General features: G+C 41.9%; 1 protein-coding gene across 4 annotated transcripts in view; it reads right to left on the bottom strand.

The window, feature by feature from the left end:
- Nucleotides 1-21,395, bottom strand: part of MYO16 (myosin XVI) — a 610,989-nt gene that overhangs the window by 306,514 nt on the left and 283,080 nt on the right. For all 4 annotated transcript variants that reach the window (XR_006215346.1, XM_042980064.1, XM_042980054.1 and 1 more), the window contains exons 10-11: nucleotides 15,199-15,349; nucleotides 5,975-6,085 (exon numbers count right to left, since the gene is read on the bottom strand). Coding sequence is in view for 3 of the 4 variants with exons in the window: in XM_042980064.1 (XP_042835998.1) it covers nucleotides 5,975-6,085; nucleotides 15,199-15,349 (262 nt within the window). In the remaining variant the exon portion in view is untranslated. The remainder of the gene's footprint in view (nucleotides 1-5,974; nucleotides 6,086-15,198; nucleotides 15,350-21,395) is intronic.

Here is a 21,395-nt window from a genome sequence, read left to right as displayed (position 1 = left end):
GACACAAATGGATCCATCCATACAACAGAATATGGATTCTCCTCCCCATGGTCATCTTGTTATGGCAGTGGGGAAACACTACTCTGGACACTTCTCTTGCACCACTGTGAAATCACTTCCACCCTAGTAACATACCTTAAATGTTAAAGTTAAAGCAATCAAACTGCCATAAGAAATACAGGAAACTAGCCTCAGCCAAATTTTATGACCAAGGCCAAATTTTCTTAAGTGGGACACAAAAAACACTCAATGTAAAGAATTTTGTGAAAATTGCAAACTTCTATTCTACACACCTATTCTACAGACTTATTCGCAGACGAAAATGGAAGCCGCCAACTGGGAGAAAATGCTCACAACATGTACATCTAACAAAGAAAGAATATTCTGAATGTATACAAATCCCTACATATTGATAAGAAAAAGTAACATGATCCATTCATTTTTAAATGCCAGTATAACTGAACGGTCATGTCCTGAGCCAAAATGGCCAAGTGAGCAACACACACCTACAGGTCACCATCATCAGGGAGTGGGAAGACGTGAGCTCAAACCACAATGAGATAGCAGACACCTGCCAAGATGGCCGGAATCCATAAAAACTAACAGTACAACAGATAAGACTGAGTATGCTGTGGGTGGGCAGGGTGTGGAATCCTGAGCTGTGTGGTGGGTAAGCACTCTGAAAAAGTATTTGGGTGTGTCTACGAGGCTGAGTGTCCCTGTGATGCTGCCATTCCCGTGCTGGGTTAACGCCCTGCGAACAAAGCTCTACGTGGCCCCCACAGAAATACGTACTCATATTCGCACGTTGCCAAAAAGGGCATCAGGATGGTTTCTAACAGTATGATCCACCCAAGTCACATAATTGTAATGGTATATTTCGAAACCAAAAAGCGGAGACAACTCAAGGGTTCCTCAACCGTAGAGTAAATACATAAATTAGGATATATTCATACAGCAGCTTATTTTACAGAAAAATGGGTAGCTATTGCTGCCAGCAACAAGATAGATGATTATCGGAAATATAACAATGAATGAAATTGACAGAGGCAGAAGAGAACACCCCGGATGATTCCCTTTAGAGAAAGAGAGAAAAAAAATACAAAATGAATCTGTAGCTACATATACGCCGAAATCTTTTTTTTTTTTTAATTTTTTTAATGTTTATTTACTCTTGAGAGAGAGAGAGACAGAGCGTGAGCGGGGGAGGGGAAGAGAGAGAGAGGGAGACACAGAATCTGAAGCAGGCCCCAGGCTCCAAGCTGTCAGCACAGAGCCCGACGCGGGGCTTGAACTCACAAACCGTGAGATCATGACTTGAGCCGATGTCAGACGCTTAACCAACTGAGCCACCCAGGAGCCCCGATACACACTAAAACCTTTTTAATGATAAGGGTCAACTGGGGAAGGTGCTGCTTATATTTCATTTCTTTATGAAGCTGCTGGTTACTTGAGCCTGTTCACCAGCTGAAAATTCATGATGCCATACACCCGTCACAAGTTGTGCCCTATTCTCTCTACGTGCTGTGATGCAATCCAACATTGACTTAGAAGGCTTGGCCACTGTGTTATAGCCACGTACAGGAGAAAAGAAAAGGGAAGTGATTGCCCCAAAGGGGAAGCTTTACAGTGAAGTATCTGAAAATTGCTCAGAAAAATGAAGAATAAGAGATCGAGGGAGAATCGGGAAATGTGCTAGGGAAGGAAAAATGAGGAACTAAAAAAAAAATCAAAACACTTCTAAGTTGCATTTTTCTATTGATATATAATTTTTACTTTGGTCTGATTATTGAAAGAATTTGAGACTGCCTTGCAAATATATTTTGTGATAAACAAAAACATTGTTCAGAAAAATGTGATCTGAATGTCAGCGATAGATTCCCAGAGTATGAGCTTGTATAAACCTATGCCATATTCTCAAGAGGCTCTGTTGATGGAAGGGAATGTTATAAAATGTTTTTTTTTAATTTAGAAACCTACAGATTTCCTTTACCTCACCTTTCTAAAATATCACTTTTTTTTTTAAGAGAAAGAGTGTGAGCAGGGGAGAGGGGCAGAGGGAGAAGAGAAGAGAGAATCTAAAGCAGGGTCCAGGCTCAGCACAGAGCCCAACAGGGGCTTGATCCCATAACCTTGGGATCATGGCCTGAGCTGAAATCAAGAGTCGGATGCTCAACCTACTGAGCCACACAGGTGCCCCTTACTTTTTTTTTTTTTTAATAGCTCACTTCTAGTGCACCTGAGTGGCTCAGTTGGTTAAGCGTCCAACTTTGGCTCAGGTCATGATCTCACGGTTTGTGGGTTCGAGTCCTGCGTCGGGCTCTGTGCTGTCAACTCAGAGGCTGGTTCCTGCTTCGGATTCTGTGTCTCCCTCTCTCTCTGCCCTTCCCCTGGCTCATGCTCTGTCTCTGTCTGTCTCAAAAATAAATAAAACATTAAAATAATAAAAAAATAAATAGGTCACTTCTATTAAGTGTTCACAAGGGTCTATAATAGATTGAATGGAGGGACATGGAATGACACGGTAGGTACTGCATATGGTGGGTGAGGCTTCAGATACAGGCTAGGGGGCAGTGCCAGCTTGGGGAAAACGAGTCTGTCTACAGAATTTCCAATGTTCTCCAAGCTAGACAGACTTCAACTTCTGACACAAGCTAGCCTCTTGAGCTGCTCTTAACAAAAAAAACCCTGCTACATCCCACGGGGTTGCCTAGAGGGGAATGTTCAGTCAGTGGCTCAGGTGAGCCAGGCCGCCTACCTGGCTAACCAGATGTTACAGGAGCCTGTGTTTATTCTGTGGGGTTCTTTCATTATGAGTCTTGAGTCCTACCAGTGTGTTTATAAAAAGAATAAAGAGAATATTGCTTCCATGTTTATCTGCCATCCACAAAGAAATATGATTGCATAGTCTATTCTCTCTGTTCCAGTTGACCATAATCATTCAGAGAATGAAATGCCTTTATTCTCTGCATTTCCTAGCAAGCAAACACCTCATCTCTTGCAATTAATTTTGTTTGATGGTTTGGGCACGTCCTACTGCTACGGGCTATATGGAACCTTCCCAATCTGATATCCAAATGGAATGCTATGCACTTAGTTAAAAGAGTCAGTTACACTTGCTCCTGGGTTTTGACGCACACACACACACACACACACACACACGACAAAGAAAGAGAGAAAAAAGGAAAGAAAGAAAGAAAGAAAGAAAGAAAGAAAGAAGAAAGAAAGAAAGAAAGAAAGAAAGAGAGAGAAAGAAAGAAAGAAAGAAAGAAAGAAAGAAAGAAAAAAGAAAAGAGAAACCTACAGATTGTTTTGAAAGATCACCTTATATAACCAGTCAGACTACAGCAAAAAGAGGAAACTCCTGGTTAAACAATTAATTCTGCTGACATGTGTTATGTTGGCACTGATGGGCCAGTGGTAGCAGTGGGGGTCCATCCTGCATATATTTTGAAAGGAAGGTTGCTGAAATTTGCATGAAAACGTGACTTGGGACATGGAAGAAAGACTAGTACCAACACCGAAACTAGGCACTTTGGGCTGAAAGCTGGAGGAGGAATAAAAGGGGCAGGGAGGGGGGAGGCATGCAGGGAGAGTGGTGGGGGGGTGTGCGGGGGGGGGAGGTCACATGACCAACTCTGAATACAACATCCGCTGAAACCAGGGTTTCTGTATTTGTGGCAAGGAAACTTCCATTTCCAATTCATCATGGACTGATACTTTTGTAAAACGTAATAAAAATGAATTCCTGTAAATGTGACATTGGAAAAGACAAAGACATACAAAGCACAAGCCTGGATTCTTTTCAGATTCAACAGAAGGAAATGAAACCATCAAATTGCCAAAAGAGGTTCTAAATGCTTACTCTCCCTGCAGAACGGTAATAAAAAGCTCATACACCCAATGGTTCACAGGATACTTTGAAAATCACTTGTTATTATTCAATCAATAATGTTGAAATTGCTTGTCTACCCATTAAAGGAGAGTTCCAATAACATAACTTAGGGCACTCATCACAAAATTGATCCCAGACGATTTAGCTCTTCAATATTTCAGGTATGGAAAGGAAGAAAATCACGTCTCACATGGTGGCAAATTTATATTTTATGTGAGCTTGAACAAAGCAGGGAATATTAATTCTGATGGTCCAGAGAGAAAGAGAAACCCAGTGAGCAGAGAGAGTCTAAGAAGAGGGTCTCGTGTCGGGAGGGGCTGATAAACAGCAGGAAATACCTGTCACTTGCGATTGTAAAGTGCTTGACCAGGCCTCACGGTAAGTAAAATCAGCATGGGTCCTATTCTCACTGAGCCAGAGACCCGAACAGCACCCAAAGATCAATCAAGGGACCGGTAAGGTATAAAATCACAAGCAGTCACAAGAAAGATCCATCACAACTTTATCTGGGGAGGTTTCCTTGAAGACTGAAGAACTTTTGAGGGGGAGTTTGTGAAGCTAAGTGTTTATTTCATGGGGTAGAGAGAGAAACTTAGGGGAAAGCAAAACAGGCTGAGAAAAATCCTGGTGTAGACAGGAAGGCAGCTGCCGGAGGCCGAGAGCATCAACGCTTAGTGTCCGGGGGCCGGATCGTGAATGAAGATTGTGGCTGTCCTCCCATGAAAAACGAGAAGCCACAGAGAAGTCAAAGAACGGGGGTTTCAAGATTACACTGGTTCATTACAAAAATTACTCTAGCTCCTTGTGAGGTCAGGTGGAGAGGGAACAAGTTTGTCTCTGGACGGCTGGGAGGCGGTTGGGGAAGAGAGGACAGTGGACTTGATGAGAACGGTGACCGCCAAGAAGTAGACTAAGTGGGTATCGGGGAGACAGAGGCACTTGAGAAGCATGAAGGAAACACAGAAATCCAAAACAGTTCAAGCAATGGTCTTCTGGCAATATAATTAAGAAGTCAAAAGGAGGAAGTTGTGGTAGAAGAGAAGAAATCAGCACAATGCTAGAAAAGGTGAGGGAACAGAATAACAACAATACACAAATCACAAGAGTAACAGGGGCCAAGGTCATCAGGTTTCCCCACTTTATGCCAATGACGTAATTCCCTTCATTTTGATAGAAACATTTAATTTTACGTGTATTTGCAGAGGCGGCCAATTCATCCAAGCGTTAAGAGGCTGTGCTGAATTTGCGTAGGTTAATCAGCACCTGGCGATTTATGACTGGTAAGGAAATCTCAGGCTTCACATTTACATGAAAATTACTTAATCAATTTCTCGGTAGACCAGGAGAAAAAGGGGGTTATCAAAAAGGGATAGCAGATATGGGCATAATCAGATTTCCCTACAGACATTCTGATTGAATTGCTATGAGTTGAACATAACAAATTCAAGGACAGAGAGAGTCGGACAGAGCCAGAGACTGAGATTACATGGGGTCTAAATTGTTCTGTGCATTGGAAGAAATAACACATATAAACCAGGGCGGAACCACAGCAAATTAATTCTCCATGCCGTTTGTCAACTGTGTCATATATTCATATCCTGTTATCAGAGATGGGAGCATAAAGTATTTACTTTACAGACAAAGCGTTTCCTGATAACTGAGAGGGACAATAGTTTCTCTTTTCACGCACACTGACCTGAGGAGTCAACTCTACTTCCTCAGCTTTCTTTTCCAGATCGGGCAGGCTATGTAGAACACAGGAGACAAACAGCATTTTGATAAGTGACTTGAAGATCCTTCTGTTTCTAGCAAGATCTTCTTCCACAGCAAACTTGACAACCGGAAAGCTGTCTACCCACAGGGTATTACCTTTCACTTAACAACTCTGAAATTTGGATCTCTGCTGAACCTGCCTTGGAACTCAATCAGAATGAACCCGAACTCCGAGAAATCCACCTTAAGCTGTCAGCATGCCCAGAGACAACACTAAGCCCTTCACCTGTAATATCTGCAGCACTGAAGGGTAAACACTGGCAGCAAGACAAAGGCAGTGCAAAAGGCAATTTCAAGGGCACTTACATATATCTGATTGTTCCCAAAGCGCTTCTGAATTTCATAAAGCAGGCTGCCATCATTCAGCTCACTGAGAGTTGCTAGGTCATCACTGGGAGCAGGAGGCATCAGCTTGACCTGGGGAAAAACATAAGTGAGATCAATTCTAATTGCTTTCCAATCAACTTTCTTCACAGCTGGATGTCCCAGTTTCAATTACATGTCAAAGGTTTAAAGGCCACGTGAGCCTGAAACCGATATTAAAAGATGAAATGGTTCACTTCCAAGGAACAAAAAATTCAACAGCCGCAGAGAAACGTATTCAGATGAGAATTTCGGTCCTGTGCCCGTGAGTGTGCATGCACGCTCACACACACGCACTGATACGAACACCCCCCGTGTTAACCTTACGTCCCGCAAAGGCATTAGTCTGTCAAAATTATTTCAGCATGTTGATTTTAAATGTAGACACCTGAGTCCTCTGTAAGACAAGCAGCTGAAAAGCTCACATATGTGCAGCGTTTTCCAAAGCTAAAGCAAAAATTTTCATATAACCCTTGTTGGCGTGGTGAAGGAAGCAGTGTGCCTGGAATTTACTTTCTGCATGCATGTAGGAGGAGGCCAGATTTTGAAAGAAGACTCCAGAATCTTGGCTTGGGATCTTTATTCTTTTCAACATTACACTTACAAGGAAAGTAGCTGTGAGATTAAGATAATTCTGCCATCAAGAAAAAAATGCCTCCCTATTCTATTTCATGGAAAGTGACAGAGTTAAAAAAAAAAAAAAACACCTGGGAAACATTTCAATTAAAAAAGAGATGAATTTGAATTTGGATTAAATGTAAATCTATCATTTACGAGTTAAGAATGGACAATTTTTTTTTGTAATGTTTATTTATTTACTTTAAGAGATAGGGAGAAGGGGCCTGTGTGAACAGCGGAGAGGCAGAGAGAGAGAGAATCCCGAGCAAGCTCCACACTCAGTGGGAAGCCCAGCACAGGGCTTGATCTCAGGACTGTGAGATCGCGACCTGAGCCGAGATCAAGAGTCAGACCCTCAAGTGACTGAGCCACCCAGGTGCCCCACGAATGGACAATGTTTAATTTTACATACACAAGATAATGTTGTGCAAACTAGACACTCAATCTACTATGACAGCTTTGGTTTTCTTATGTCAAAACACAGGAGAGCCAAAGAACAAGAATATTGTGATTAACGCTTCTGTGGGCTCGTGGGTGCCCATAGCGAATTTTTAACAGCAGCAAGTTTACTTCTCTTATTTGTGTTCGTGTTTGCATTCTCTACTTGCATTTGCAGTTTGTATTTATAGTTGCATTACAAATTTTATTATCGTACGCACCACTGTTACATAATTTGAAATTAAATATTACTGCTGATCAGTGTCTATGACACTGACAATTACAAGTCACTGCCCTCCCAGACTGCTTATAATCCTAATGTATTAATAATGGAAACTCAAATTCTTTACTGGGAATCTCAAATGGTCAGAAGAGTGGTTTGTTTTTTCTTCCAGTTAGGAGGGTGTCATGGCCGTGGGCTCTGGTATTTGAGACACCACCATTTGGGAAAATAGCAAATACCATATTTCAATATGTATTAAAAATGTATTAAAAATTAATTTGTGGGGCGCCTGGGTGGCTCAGTCGGTTAAGCATCCGACTTCAGCTCGGGTCATGATCTCACGGTGTGTGAGTTCGAGCCCCGCGTCGGGCTCTGTGCGGACAGCTCGGAGCCTGGAGCCTGCTTCGGATTCTGTGTCTCCTTCTCTCTCTGCCCCTCCCCCACTTGTGCTCTGTCTCTTTCTGTCTCTCAAAACTAAATAAATGTAAAAAAAATAATTTGTAAAATATTCCAGACCTCATAAATGTCAAGAACAAGCCTCTCCCTGCCCCCCAATATTCCCAACAGAGCCAACACTTTGGGTTTATTTTCTCTGCTTTTCTAGCATTTAAAGGAAATATGCCTCAAAATACCTTTCAGAATTAACCTGAAATTAAGGTGCATATAACGTAGTCTTATTCAACTTAGTTGACTAGTTAATTTTAATTAGTTAGAGGCATAGCTTTAAGACGTTGATATTTTCACAAATACTTACTTAAATAGTTGAGCAGCATCCAAAAGCTGGTACTTGTTGCTGACAAAAATAGAAGTCATAATGTTCCACAACCCCCAGTATTTTCTGGGTTGTCAAAATCAGTTTTGGGATTGTGTGATATCTATGTGTGTTTTGTTTTGTTTTTTAACACGATACACTTAGTTCTACTTTGAAGAGTCTCATAATCCGAAAATGCTGCCAGGTAAGTAACTAGAAACGTGCTTGACGTACGCTGTGTTTGATTCGGTATTTCGTATCAGTCAGGCTCATTTGGGTAAAAATCTTACATACTGATTTGAGCTTCCCCACCTTAAATGCTAGAAACTGAAGCACATTAAGAGATCGACTGTGTGTGTGTGTGTGTGTGTGTGTGTGTGTGTGTTGCCTTAAGTTTTTATTTATTTTGAGAGAGAGAGAGAGCACGCACAAGCTGGGGAGGGACAGAGAGAGAAGAAGAGACAGAGGATCACAAGCAGGCGCCTTGCTGTCTCTGCAGAGCCTGACGTGGGGCTCAGACTCACGAATCATGAGCTCGTGACCTGAGTTGAAACCAAGAGTTGGATGCTTAACCAACTGAGCCACCCAGGCTCCCTTACATTGATTATTTTTGTATTCAATGGGATGAATGGGTTGAAATCTCAGTGGTGTATCTTCCTTGTTGTGGGAATGTGAACATTTTTCTTCCCTAACATTACTAAGTCACTTTCGATCCTCTTTCGTACTAGGAAAGATAATGATGGGTCCCTCATTGGAGGCTGTGAGAATTAGTTTGCATGAAGGCCCAGCAAGGTGCCTGCTCTGTGGATAAGTGGGGGTGGGGGGTACATTGTTACACAGTTAGTAAAACATCTAGAGAGGGCCAGTGAGCACCAAAGATAAACTTTTTGCCAACTTCCCTGAGAACTGCCTTTGGAGGGAGGAGGGAGGAGGCATTTGTAGAGGGCTCTGGGCCAATCTCTGTGGCTCTCAGCAAAGGCACTCATCTTTTACCTGCTTTAAAAATTGGAGTTCTTTTTCATATATCCCTTTAAGGGGAAGGATCTGCTGTGAAATAATAATTTTAAAAAGTTTGAAATTCAGTGATGTGGTCCTTAATCAGTAGACGTAGAACTTAAGGCCCAGAGAAGCCACACGGTTTCCCTGGGGTCACACAGCTGAGCGGTCAGAAGTGGAAGCTGGGACAATAACCATTAGGTAACAGCGGAGAAAGTCTAGCAGATAATGAATCAATCTGACAACGTATATTCAATAGTTTGCCTTTCGTTTTCTTGCTCCCTGGCCCGTAGCCAGGCACCTTGTTCAAGGTTTAGTACAAAGAGGGAGATAAGGGATGAGGTCTTTTACCTCAGTGTTTACACTTTGCAGGGGGAAAAGTGAGGATGGTAAGTAAGAAATCACAATGAGGAAAAGCGCTAGGAGGGAAAACAGGATGCTCTGAAAAGTGACCAAGTGCACTTTGGCTCGGATGGTCTCAGAAGTCCTCTCTGAGGAAAGCGCGGCAAAGCTGAAACAGGACATAACTGCGGGAGGCCGTCCCATGGGGTGTGGGAGAGGACGGGCAGGGAGAGGGGAGGAGGGGGTAAGAGTCATAAAGTCAGAAAGCCCCCTGGAAGGCACCCATGGGCTGCAACGTGGAAGGAAACAGGGCAGGTGGTGGTGCAGGAGGAGAGGGGGGCATGGGACAGGGATGGGTGGCAGAGGAGGGGAGCCCCCAAACTGCACTGGATTTATTACCTGGGACCCATGTACAAAAGATCAAAGGTTTAGGGGCGCCTGGGTGGCACAGTTGGTTAAGCGTCCGACTTCGGCTCAGGTCATGATCTCATGGCTCACGGGTTTGAGCCCCGTGTCAGGCTCTGTGCAGACAGCTCAGAGCCTGGAGCCAGAGACATAGATTCTGTGTCTCCCTCTTTCTCTGCACCTCCCTGCTCACACTCTGTCTCTGTCTCAAAAATAAACACTAAAAAAAAAAAAACAAATTTCAAAAGATCAAAGGTTTGCTTATACTGAAAGATACCTGCACTGGGCTACAGGGTCACCGGCTCAAGTGTTTGCCCTTAGACATGAAAGGAACTCAGAAAATAACTACAAATGGACAAGTACGTGTTTCCAAGAAATAAAGACTCCTGGCAAAAGTCTTTATATAGAGAGAAGCATAAAAGAAAACTTTCATTATCAATTTAGGGATGGATGTACATATCTTTTCTTTCCAGTGATTTTGCAATCATTTCCTAAAAGTATCATAATGCACACATGTACATAGACACAGATATTCACCCCCCAAAACAGGTATGTATGTGTGTGTATATAGACACACTTTATACACACACACGAACACACACATATATACATATTCATGCATCTACATGATATGATACAAGACAGTAATGGGTTGCAATAAGTTTGAACAATGCAAAAATAAGACAAAAGTCTCCATCAAGTTAGCATCCATATTTAACTCCCACACCATCATAAAAAGGAGACAAATCAAAAGCGAGATTTTTTTTTCTTTAGAAGAAATGGTTTACGTTTCTAAGATAAGAAACTTCCTCTTACAGCCATAGCTCTAACAAGCTCAATGCGGACTTCTGGGTGTATGTTTAGAAAGCGCATGCAGAGTATGAACGGAAGCCCGACATTTGTTCTGACAAGCCCGAAAGAGCTATTGCAGACATCCACTGGTATTTTTGTGGATTTCCATCCACAGTGGCACAGCTGTTTCACAGGGTTAGGGAAAGTACTAGGCTGACAGTAAAAATGTGGAGACGCCTGAGCCTGTCTGCGGTAATGAAATGTGACAAATACAGTGTGAGAGCAGATCAAGGGAAGAATTCCTTGCATTCATCACATCAGGAGCCCAAAATGATCAGGAAGGAGGCTTTGATGATGGATTGTAAGCAAGGTTATCAGAGGGACACATTCTTTATAAAGATTTCAAAGGCACCGGGGCTGCTGCAAGTAGAAAGAACCAGAAAAACACATCTCCGAATATTTTTATGTTACAGTGGCAGGCTTGATAAGGTCTACTGTCGAAGTCTGACAAACAATTATAACACAAGATAAAAGCGAGGTGGGATAAATACGTAAAAAAAAAAATCCTCTCTGAGATTGGCCACTATGATTTCTATGAAGATATATATCCCTATCTATCTGTGTAAAAGGGGAGATCTAGAACATAAAGTAAATAGAGCTCAGGATAGAAGGTCAAGAAGAACTTCAGAGAAACACTTTGAGAAATGTTTCGAGATCCAAAGGGAACTTAAGTTTGGGAAACAATCTGATTTCCCTGACTCCAGGTCATCCACACTTGCTTGGAGTGGCATCAGCTTTCCTGTTTTGTTCGTTTGTTTGTGACTTTTCATCCCTGGGAGATTAGCAGTACATGTGCAGAAACCATAAGTCCAGGGGACAGAGGAGGTGGTTTGACAAACGGGAGAAAACCATCAGGATCTTGAGGAGGGGAAAAGGACCGAGTATTCATGAATGAAGAGGAGAGAGGAAGTTAGGAAAAAAACGAGGTGGCCAAGAGGTCATAACAGGGAAAAGGGTGATAATCTGACAAAATACTAAGTTTTCCAAAGCTTAAGCCCACCACCGTGCCTAGATAGCATTTTAATTATTTCCCCTTGTTTTCGCTATTCTGTCAGATGTTTCTTTTAATTTTCTTAATGTTTTTATTCATTTTTGAGAGAGATTGAGACCGTGAATGAGCTGGGGAGGGGCAGAGAGAGAGGGAGAGACACAGAATCCGAAGCAGGCTCCAGGCTCCGAGCTATCAGCACAGAGCCTGATGCGGGGCTCGAACCCACGAACTATGACATCACAACTTGAGCTGAAGTCAGACGCTGAACCGACTGAGCCACTCAGGCGCCCCTTTTAGATGTTTCTAAGACAACAAAATGTATCAGGTTCTTTCACTTCCTATTGCTTCACCTGGCCAAGGGTTTACATTTTTGCGTATGTGAATATGGGTATTTCTTGGACCACAGAAAGAGAATTCTTGCCAACCGTCAAAAGCCCTGTAGCGCACAACCATCGCAAGTCGACAGGGTTCTGCCAGGTGAACGGGGAGCTCCTTGGGGGTGCCCCCGATGAAGAACCAGATCCAGAGTAAAAAAGTACTTGTGACTCTCGGCAATTTGCTTCAGGTTCTGGAATTTGGTCATTTTCAAACTGAATCTGTAACGTGAGTGTAAGTTAAGTAATGAAAAGGGATAATAACTTGCCCATGGTGGGATTTTGAGGATTAGGATAATGCAGGTGAATGCATGGTTAAGCACTGAAATGTTAATACAAAGTATGATTTTGTGTTATTATTATCTAAAGTAATCTACATTTGCATTGAAAAAAAATAAAGCGTGGTGGATGTGTTGACTGGAATTAGATCAATTAAGAGCAGATACATTTAGGGGTAGAGAACTCAGCCATTCTGGCAAAACCTAACATACAGTGAATCTATACAAATAATAACAATAAAAATATAAATACATCTTACTGCATTTTTTAAATTTAATGTTTATTTATTTATTTTGAGAGAAAGAGAGCAGGAGAGGGGCAGAGAGGGGGTGGGGGAGAGGATCCCAAGCAGGCTCCATGTGGTCAGTACAGAGCCCTACGCAGGGCTCGATCCCAGAACTGTGGGATCACAACCTGAGCTGAAATCAAGAGGTGGACACTCAGCCGACGAAGCCAGCCAGGTGCCCCCATCTTACTGCATTTTTACTCTGTTCTTGGTAATTGTGTTATAACCTTTATAGCCCTCTTCTTTTGTCAGCTCTGTAAAAACCCTGTGAGGACTATACTATGTACCCATTTTATAGATGGGTCTTATGAGCTCAAGGAACCTAGAGTCTAAGCAGCAGACCTGAACCAGAGCATCAGTCTTTCTCTGCACTCCCAGGCTACTGTGCCTTCACTAAGTGGAATAAAAATTGGACCCAAATTTCAAGTGTGAACTAAATTTTTACGAATATATTCAGAAAGGAAGGAAGCAGAAGAAGGGAGAGAGGGTAAAGTTAGGAAGTCAGGAAGTTAGAGAAGGACAGAAGGAGGCAGGGAGAGGAGAAAGGGAGGGAAAGGAAGAATGAAAAGGAAAGAAAAGGAAGAATGTATAACACACTTCGAAGGAACTTAAGAGGAATTCTCTCTCCATTCTCAGAGATAATACATGTTCGTTTTGGTGATTATCAGAACCGAAAAAGTTTCAATCAAGCCTTGAATATTCATTCACACAGTTACCATTTGATAAAACCTACATTTTAGAAAAACCAGGAAGGAGAGATACAGTGGTTTTTATTTCAATTTGTAAAGAAATTTTCCACATTCCACGTTTCCCTTTAAAATGCTATTCAGAAGGCTCTTGCTTCCACAAGCCTTTTCTGAAGCTCTCCTGTGAAACGTGAAAGTATAATTCAGCCAGTGGGTAACGTCGATCTTCCTCTGGAGAGAATCAGGGCCAAGGAGGGATGACAGCGGTGCCTTAAATCTTACCTAACATTCAATCTGTCTACTGTTACGAACTGAATTGCCTTCCTCCAAATTCATATGTTGAGGCTCTCAATGTGAGCATTTGGCGATGGGGTCTTAAGGAGGTAATAAAAGTTAAATGAGGTCACAGGGGTGGGGCCCTGATCCTATAGGATTGGTGTCCTTATAAGAGACACCAGACAGTTCTTTCCTTCTCTCTGTCTCTTTCCTCCCCACCACCACCACCTCCCAGATGAGGACACAGGGAGAAAGCAGCCAGGATGAGGACTTTATCAGAAGAAACCTCATCAGTTGGTACCTTGATCTTGTACTTCAAGTCTCTAGGACTGTGAAAAATAAATTTCTGTTGCTTAAGCCACCCAGTTTGTAGTATTTTGTCATGGCAGCCTAAGCTGACAAATACACCTTCTAAAATTTAAAAGTATTGGGGTTCCCAGGTGGCTCAGTTGGTTAAGCGTCTGACTTCAGCTCAGGTCATGATCTCACCATTCATGCGTGGGTTCAAGCCCCACATCGGGCTCTGTGCTGACATCTCAGAGCCTGGAGCCTGCTTCCAATTCTGTGTCTCCCTCTCTGTCTGCCCCTCCCCCACTCACTCTTTCTCTCTCTCTCTCTCTCTCAAAAGCAAATAAATAATAATTTTTAAAGTATCTCAAAATTACAAAAATCATTTATTAGTTATTTTGACATAACAAAAATTAATGAAACTAAAATTAAATTTTGAAAAGATGGCCTTTGGAAAACCTAGCTAAGATGTCTTTAAATTATCTGAAATTAGAGTGAAATAAAACAGTTTCAAGGATTACTCTGACATTTATAAAATTACTCTGCCACTTATAAAACATGAAGCATGTAAAAATCATTTATTTCTGTAGGAATGGTAACAGAAAATACACTAATTTCTATATCTCCCAGCTCATCAAAGTGATCGCCCATAACCTAGGCACTGCAGGACACACACACACACACACACACACACACACACACACACAAAGTACACCACCACAGTTACTTTCCATAAATGACTCTTAGTGGTTGATTTTTCTTTCTTATTATATAAAATAGTTGGATCTTTGAAGGAAACAAAAAGCATACTCCATGTAATAATCAAAATGACGACCAAACACATAACTGGAAGTATTCAGGAATCAGCATACTGGCTGAGCTCACGTTCCTGGTATAGAAGTCAAGAGTATAAAATTAAATCCTTCTAGGGGCGCCTGGGTGGCACAGTCGGTTAAGCGTCCGACTTCAGCTCAGGTCACGATCTCACGGTTGGTGAGTTCGAGCCCCGCGTCAGGCTCTGGGCTGATGGCTCGGAGCCTGGAGCCTGCTTCCGATTCTGTGTCTCCCTCTCTCTCTGCCCCTCCCCCATTCATGCTCTGTCTCTCTCTGTCCCAAAAATAAATAAAAAATGTTGAAAAAAAAATTTAAAAAAAAAAAAATTAAATCCTTCTACAACACAAAAGCAGCTATGTTTAATGGTCAGTATAATGCCATGACAGTGTGTATATGGGAATTTTAAACCAAGTATTAACCTTTAGGTCATGAATTTTTCCTTGAATGGAAATTTGTGGGTGTTTGGTTTTGAAACGTTGGATTTTAAAGCATGATGCACTAAGCAGACCCACAGTAAAGACGTGTTACCTGTTCAGGTTTGGTGGGGACGTTCACTGTGGCATCTTCAGGGACGCTGTCCTGAGACTGTCGCTTGCATAGACCTTTTCTTGCATCTTTGAACATAATGTCTTTTTCCAACATACTGTCTTGCTTGGCAATCGGCAACACCAGGGGACTGCTACAGAAAATAATCAACATTGCAATTAGTCTTCTCCGGACACTGTCGTATTAATCAAAAAAGACCATAACAAAACTGGGCAGTTATAGAAAGGTGTTTTACTCAAATAAGAAACTGCTTCTCGACACGGAGGGGAAAAAAACAATCAACGGGAAATCTGTAAACTTTTCTATTCTAAATTTCACTCAATTTCAACCTTAAAAGAAAAAAATATATTCAACTTGAGAAGAAAATGTTTACAAATGTATATATGACATAAAAGAAAATCAATAAGCAATTTATAAGCAAATTATAAGCTAAGGTTGATACATGGTTGAACTAAGCAAGAGATTTAAGTGGGAAAGTGAATTGCAAACATGTAAAGGCCAAAATTACACAATTAATTAAAATATTGTTCATATACAATTTAAAATATGTTATAGAGGGGCGCCTTGGTGGCTCAGTTGGTTGAGCGTCCAACGCAGCTCAGGTCATGATCTCACACGGTCTGTGAGTTGGAGCCCCACGTCGGGCTCTGTGCTGATGGCTCAGAGCCCGGAGCCTGCTTCAGATTTTGTGTCTCCCTCTCTCTCTGCCCCTCCCCTGCTCATGCTCTGTCTCTCAAAAATAAACAAACATTGAAAAAAAATTAAAATATGTTATAGAATCATGGGCAATATTTAGAGTTTGTAATGAAATATTAATAGGGGAATCAGAGAAGAATGATGTGCTCAAAGGTTGAAATATTACAAACAATAAGTTTCATTACTTCATATGGCTCAAACTAGGCAAAAAAAGAAAATAAAAGCCACTTCATTTTTTTTTGTTCCAAAGACATCATTGCCAAAAGAAAGCCATTATTATATAATGTTCATTAAAAATTAACACAATCTAAATGTTTAATTTGCATTGTAACATTTTATGATAGCGAGATTTAAAACTGCATTTCCCTAAATGTTACCATACAAGCAAAAATATATACCTATTTAATCAAGCGCAATATATAAAAACATATTTATTTCATGTATTCTGTTATAGCACTTGTAATTCTAATTAACGCTTAAATGCACTTTTTGGTTTGCAAAAAATTCAGGTTTATTGAGGTATTATTTACATAGAGTAAAACTGACTATGACTCACGTTTTGTAGATGTACATGCATTTGCAGATGTATGTGTCGAATACATATATAGTTGTAAATGGTTAAATATATGTATTTGTGTAGCCCACATAACCAGTGCTATATAGGATTTTTATCATTCCCAACCATCTCTTTGTGCCTGTTCTTTGTTTGTTTGTGTTTTAATTTCTTTAAGTAATCTCTACACCCCGTTGGGACTTGAACTCACAACCCTGAGATCAAGAGTCACACTCTCCTCCGACTGGGCCAGCCAGGTGCCCATATTTGTGCTTGTTCTTTGGAGCCAGTCATGTCCACTCACCTCCTGCCCCTTGCAACTACTGATAATTATTTCTTTCACTATAGTTTTGCCTTTTCTAAAATGTCAGAAAGGGATCATAGAGCACGTAGCTGCCTGCGTCTGCCTTCACTTACTTAGCATAATGTTTTTGAGGTTGGTCAGTGGCTTGTTTTTAGTGCCGACTGGTAGTCTGCTGTGGAACATGCGACACTCGGGCTATCCATGCACCAAACGTTTGGGTTTGTCCAGATGTTGTCAAGTGTAAACGAAGCTTCTACACGCAGCTGTGTACAGGTGTTTGGGCAGACACATGCTCTCATTTATCTTGGTTAAAAACCTAGATGAAACTCCACAAACTGTTTCTGACGTGGTGCTCCCCCCAGCAGTGCCTTGGCAATTCCTTTGCCTCACGGTCTTGCCAATGCTTCTCTCTCTTTTTATTTTTTTTAATTAAAAACTTTTTTTAATGTTTTATTTTTGAGAGACAGAGAGAGACAGCATGATTTGGGGAGGAGCAGAGAGACAGGGAGACACAGAATCCGAAGCAGGCTCCAGGCTCTGAGCTGTCAGCACAGAGCCCTCCGTGGGGCTCGAACCCACAAACTGTGAGATCGTGACCTGAGCCAAAGTTGGACGCCTAACCAACTGAGCCACCCAGGCGCCCCACTTCTCTCTCTTTTTAAAATCCACTCTAGTAGGTATGTTAGTGGTTTCTCGCTGTGGTTTCAATCTGTATCTTAATGTGCTTATTCAATATAAAAAGCTCTTCTCTGGTAAAGTGGGTGTTCAAATCTTTGTTGCCTGAGTACTGGCTTTATATATTCTGGTTCCCAGTCCTTTATCGGATGCATACATGGCAAGTATTTTCTCCCAGTCTGGGTCTTATCTTTTCATTTTCTTTATAGTGTGTTTCAAAATATGTTGTTCCTTTTTTTTTTTTTCCCCTCTTATGACTTGGGTTTCTTGTGTCTTATCTAAGAATTCTTTTCTTAACCCAAGATCAAAAAGGTTTTCTCCCAGGTTATATTCCAGAAACGTTATAGTTTTGTGCTTTACATTTGAGTCTATAATCCATCGTGAGTGGGTTTCGTATATGGCGTTGTACACGCGTCAAGTTTCATTATTTTTTTCCTATGGCTGGCTGTCCAAGTGTTCCAGCCAATTATCTGGATACCTTTGTTAAGATTCAGTTGACCATATATGTGTGGGTCTATCTGGGGGTACTCCAGTGTGTTCCACTGATATAACAGTCTAGTCTCACACCAATATTGCATTGTCTTGCTTTATTAAAAACTTTTTTTTAATGTATATTTACTTTTGAGACAGAGAGAGACAAAGCATGAATGGGGGAGGGGCAGAGAGAGAGGGAGACACAGAATCGGAAGCAGGCTCCAGGCTCTGAGCCATCAGCCCAGAGCCTGACGCGGGGCTCCAACTCACGAACCGTGAGATCGTGACCTGAGCTGAAGTCGGACGCTCAACCGACTGAGCCACCCAGGCGCCCCTGCATTGTCTTGCTTTAATACACCTTCACAGTAAGACTCAAAAATCAAGTACTAGGTTCATCCAACTTTGCTCTTTTGCTTTGGCTATTCAAGATCATTAACATTTTCATATAGACTTTACAATCTATTTGTCAATGTTTATAAACACGCCCATTGGGACTTTGATTAGCATTGTGCTCAACCGGTAAATCAATTTGGGGGAGGGTTTACATATTAACGGTGTTGAATTCTGTCACCCATAAGCACAGTATCTTTATTTATTCTGATCATTAATTTTCCTCAGTATTCTTGTAACTTTTGGTATTAAAACCTTCCAAATATCTGTTAGATTTATTCTGTTGTATTGCATGTTTTCGCGCCATTACAAGGGAATTTTTTATTTCAATCTCCTCTTGCTGTATAGAGAAATGCAAATGATTTTGTAGATTAACAGTGCTAGGGGTGGAGGAAAGCATCCTGAAGGGCTTCTCTTAGTAACCACAACGTCTCATTGTTTTACAGCCTGTCTCTGTGCCCTATCTTCCAAATGTACAACAGAGTCTAGCAAAGTGTGGAAAAACAACAACAGTAAATGGGCTGCATTAATGCCAGGCCTGAGGGAAAGGCCCGAGGAACACTTTTACAGAAATGTGAGGTCAGTTATGCATCCCTTGAGCTCTGGATGATGATGGTTTACTCAATGAAGACATATTTAAGTAGGTGAGGCGACAGGGGAGCACACTAACGAGGCAGCCTGGTGCAGAACAGTGACAAGTGTACTGTGTCTGTGTCATAAAAGCACAACGTTTGATGCTCACTCTGCCATCCTGGGCAAGCTATATACACATTCTCTAAAACCAATCTGTAAAAAAAGACCGGTGTTGGATTTCCAACATAATGCATACAAAGGGCTTAGCACAATGACTACAGGAATAAGCAGGCAGTGAAATTAGCTATTGTTAGTTGCATGTGCCCAGCGCTGTGAAGTTTGCTCTGCTTACAAACTAACAGGTCAGCTTGGCACTATTTCATGGAGAAGCGTGGGAGACAAGAGATTCCCAGATCTGAGACGGAGGATGTTGTTACTCACAGACGGCACACACAGAGTTTCGTGTTTGCACCATGTCCCACGATGGGCCCACACAGGTGGACCTCCACGGACACCTGCACCCACAGTGTGTTGTGTTGTAGGACAGAGTCCCGGCCAAGAGTCAAATACTTTTTGAGTGAGCAGCGAACACTGCACCAAGTAGCTGGTAAGCCAGTGCCACTCCCCTCAAGTGAGTTCTGTGGTCTCCTTGAGCTACTTGGTGGCCTGCACACCAAGTGCTCAAAGCCCATGGCAGACTATTCTTTCCAAGAGTACAGTTATTAATTTTAAAAATTCTTGGGGCTCCTGGGTGGCCCAGTCGGTTAAGCATCTGACTTCAGCTCAGATCATAATCTCCTAGTTCGTGGGTTCAAGCCCCATGCTGGCCTCTGTGCTGACAGCTCAGAGTCTGGAGCCTGCTTCGGATTCTGTGTCTCCCTCTCTCTTTGCCCCTCCCCTGCTTGCACTCTGTCTCTCAAAAATGAATAAACGTTAAACATTTTTTTTTAAATTCACTATATGATGGGGATGATTTTAATGCTTATAAAAATTTCATATCCAGATCTGCTTGAATACCATCAAGTGGTAAGGTATCCACAACTGCAAAGGGGCCCTATTTCTTCCGTGAACAACTGGGCAACACTGCCCGCTGCCCTAACTGCTATTCATCCTCCCTGAGCTTCCGAGGTGTGTCCCATGCTTCTCTGACATGAGAACCCTTCAGGTATTTGAAGACCATTGCAGCTTCCCTATATTTTCTTTAATCTGAGTGGACCACCCACAAAACATTTTAATAATTACATGGGATTTAAGGCATGGTCATCTCCATTCTAAGTACTCCATCCATACTTACTCTTTATGGAACAACAACATTATAAAGACACATCTATTCCACCTATTTTATAGATGAGTACACTGGGGGACAGAGAGACGGACTGGCTGTGGACACACAGTGAGGCAGGACTACAGCTGGGACCTGAGGTCCAGAGCTTGTGTTCTTAGCCACCAGTCACACGGGCCACACCCACAATCCACCCTCACACTTACCAAAATATGTCCTTACTTATCTGGCCTTGTATATCAGCCATCTCTTTCTTTCTGCTTTGTCAGGAAGTTTTAAAAGAAAAAGAGAAAAGAAAAAAAAAACTAAAGAGAGGTTTTGCCTATACTGTGCCAAGTGTTCTGAGAATAAAGTGATGAATAAAGCAGTGGTTTGACTAGTCAGGTAGAAACCACAGAAAATCACCAGTTAGAAAGGATTTCTATGTTCCTGTTGTAAAATGTATTTATTTATTTTGGGCACAGAGAGAGAGAATCCCAGGCAGGCTCCAGACTGTCAGTGCAGAGCCCAGTGCAGGGCTCAAACTCAGGAACCGTGAGATCAAGACCTGAGCCAAAGTCAGCCACTGAACCGACTGAGCCACCCAAGCGCCCCACAAAGGATTTCTGAAAGGGAGAAACAGTGAGTTTACTAAAATAGCCAAACAACCCCTTTCCTATCTCAAATCTAATCACAGTGTTACTAGCGGGTTCTATCATATTTCCAACTGAGAGGTATACTCAGAAAGAAGATTGATCCAGGAATACAGTGACCTCTTTCTAAGTCGGTTTCTGCCTCACGTTGGCAATCACCTGACCTTCTAAGCCTTCACAATCTCTGGGCCACAGCTGCGCCTTTGCAAATGCAGGAGTTAGACGAGGCAGTATCTAAGTGTATGCTAAGCCCTACAGTTCTGTGATGCTAACACGTGCTCCCTCCTCCGACGCGTTTTCACCTACGTCTTTAAAAATCACTTCCACACTCAATAACTTAATATCATAGGTCTACTACTAACAATAATTGTAAGTAACTAGTTAAAAATACTCTTATTCATATAAGAAAAACAATGATTCTAAATAATACAGTTGGATCACATGGTAACATATTTGTCATATGCATATTTTCTATAAGAAACTGCAAAGCATGAGGCACGTGGGTAGCTCTGTGGGTTAAGGGTCTGACTCTTGATTTCAGCTCAGGTCATGATCTCACGGTTTGTGGGTTCCAGCCCCGTGTTGGCCTCTGAGCAGAAA

This window comes from Panthera tigris, chromosome A1, assembly GCF_018350195.1.
Source record: "Panthera tigris isolate Pti1 chromosome A1, P.tigris_Pti1_mat1.1, whole genome shotgun sequence".
Classification (NCBI taxonomy): Eukaryota; Metazoa; Chordata; class Mammalia; order Carnivora; family Felidae; genus Panthera; species Panthera tigris.
This window is presented reverse-complemented; position numbering and strand designations above follow the sequence as displayed.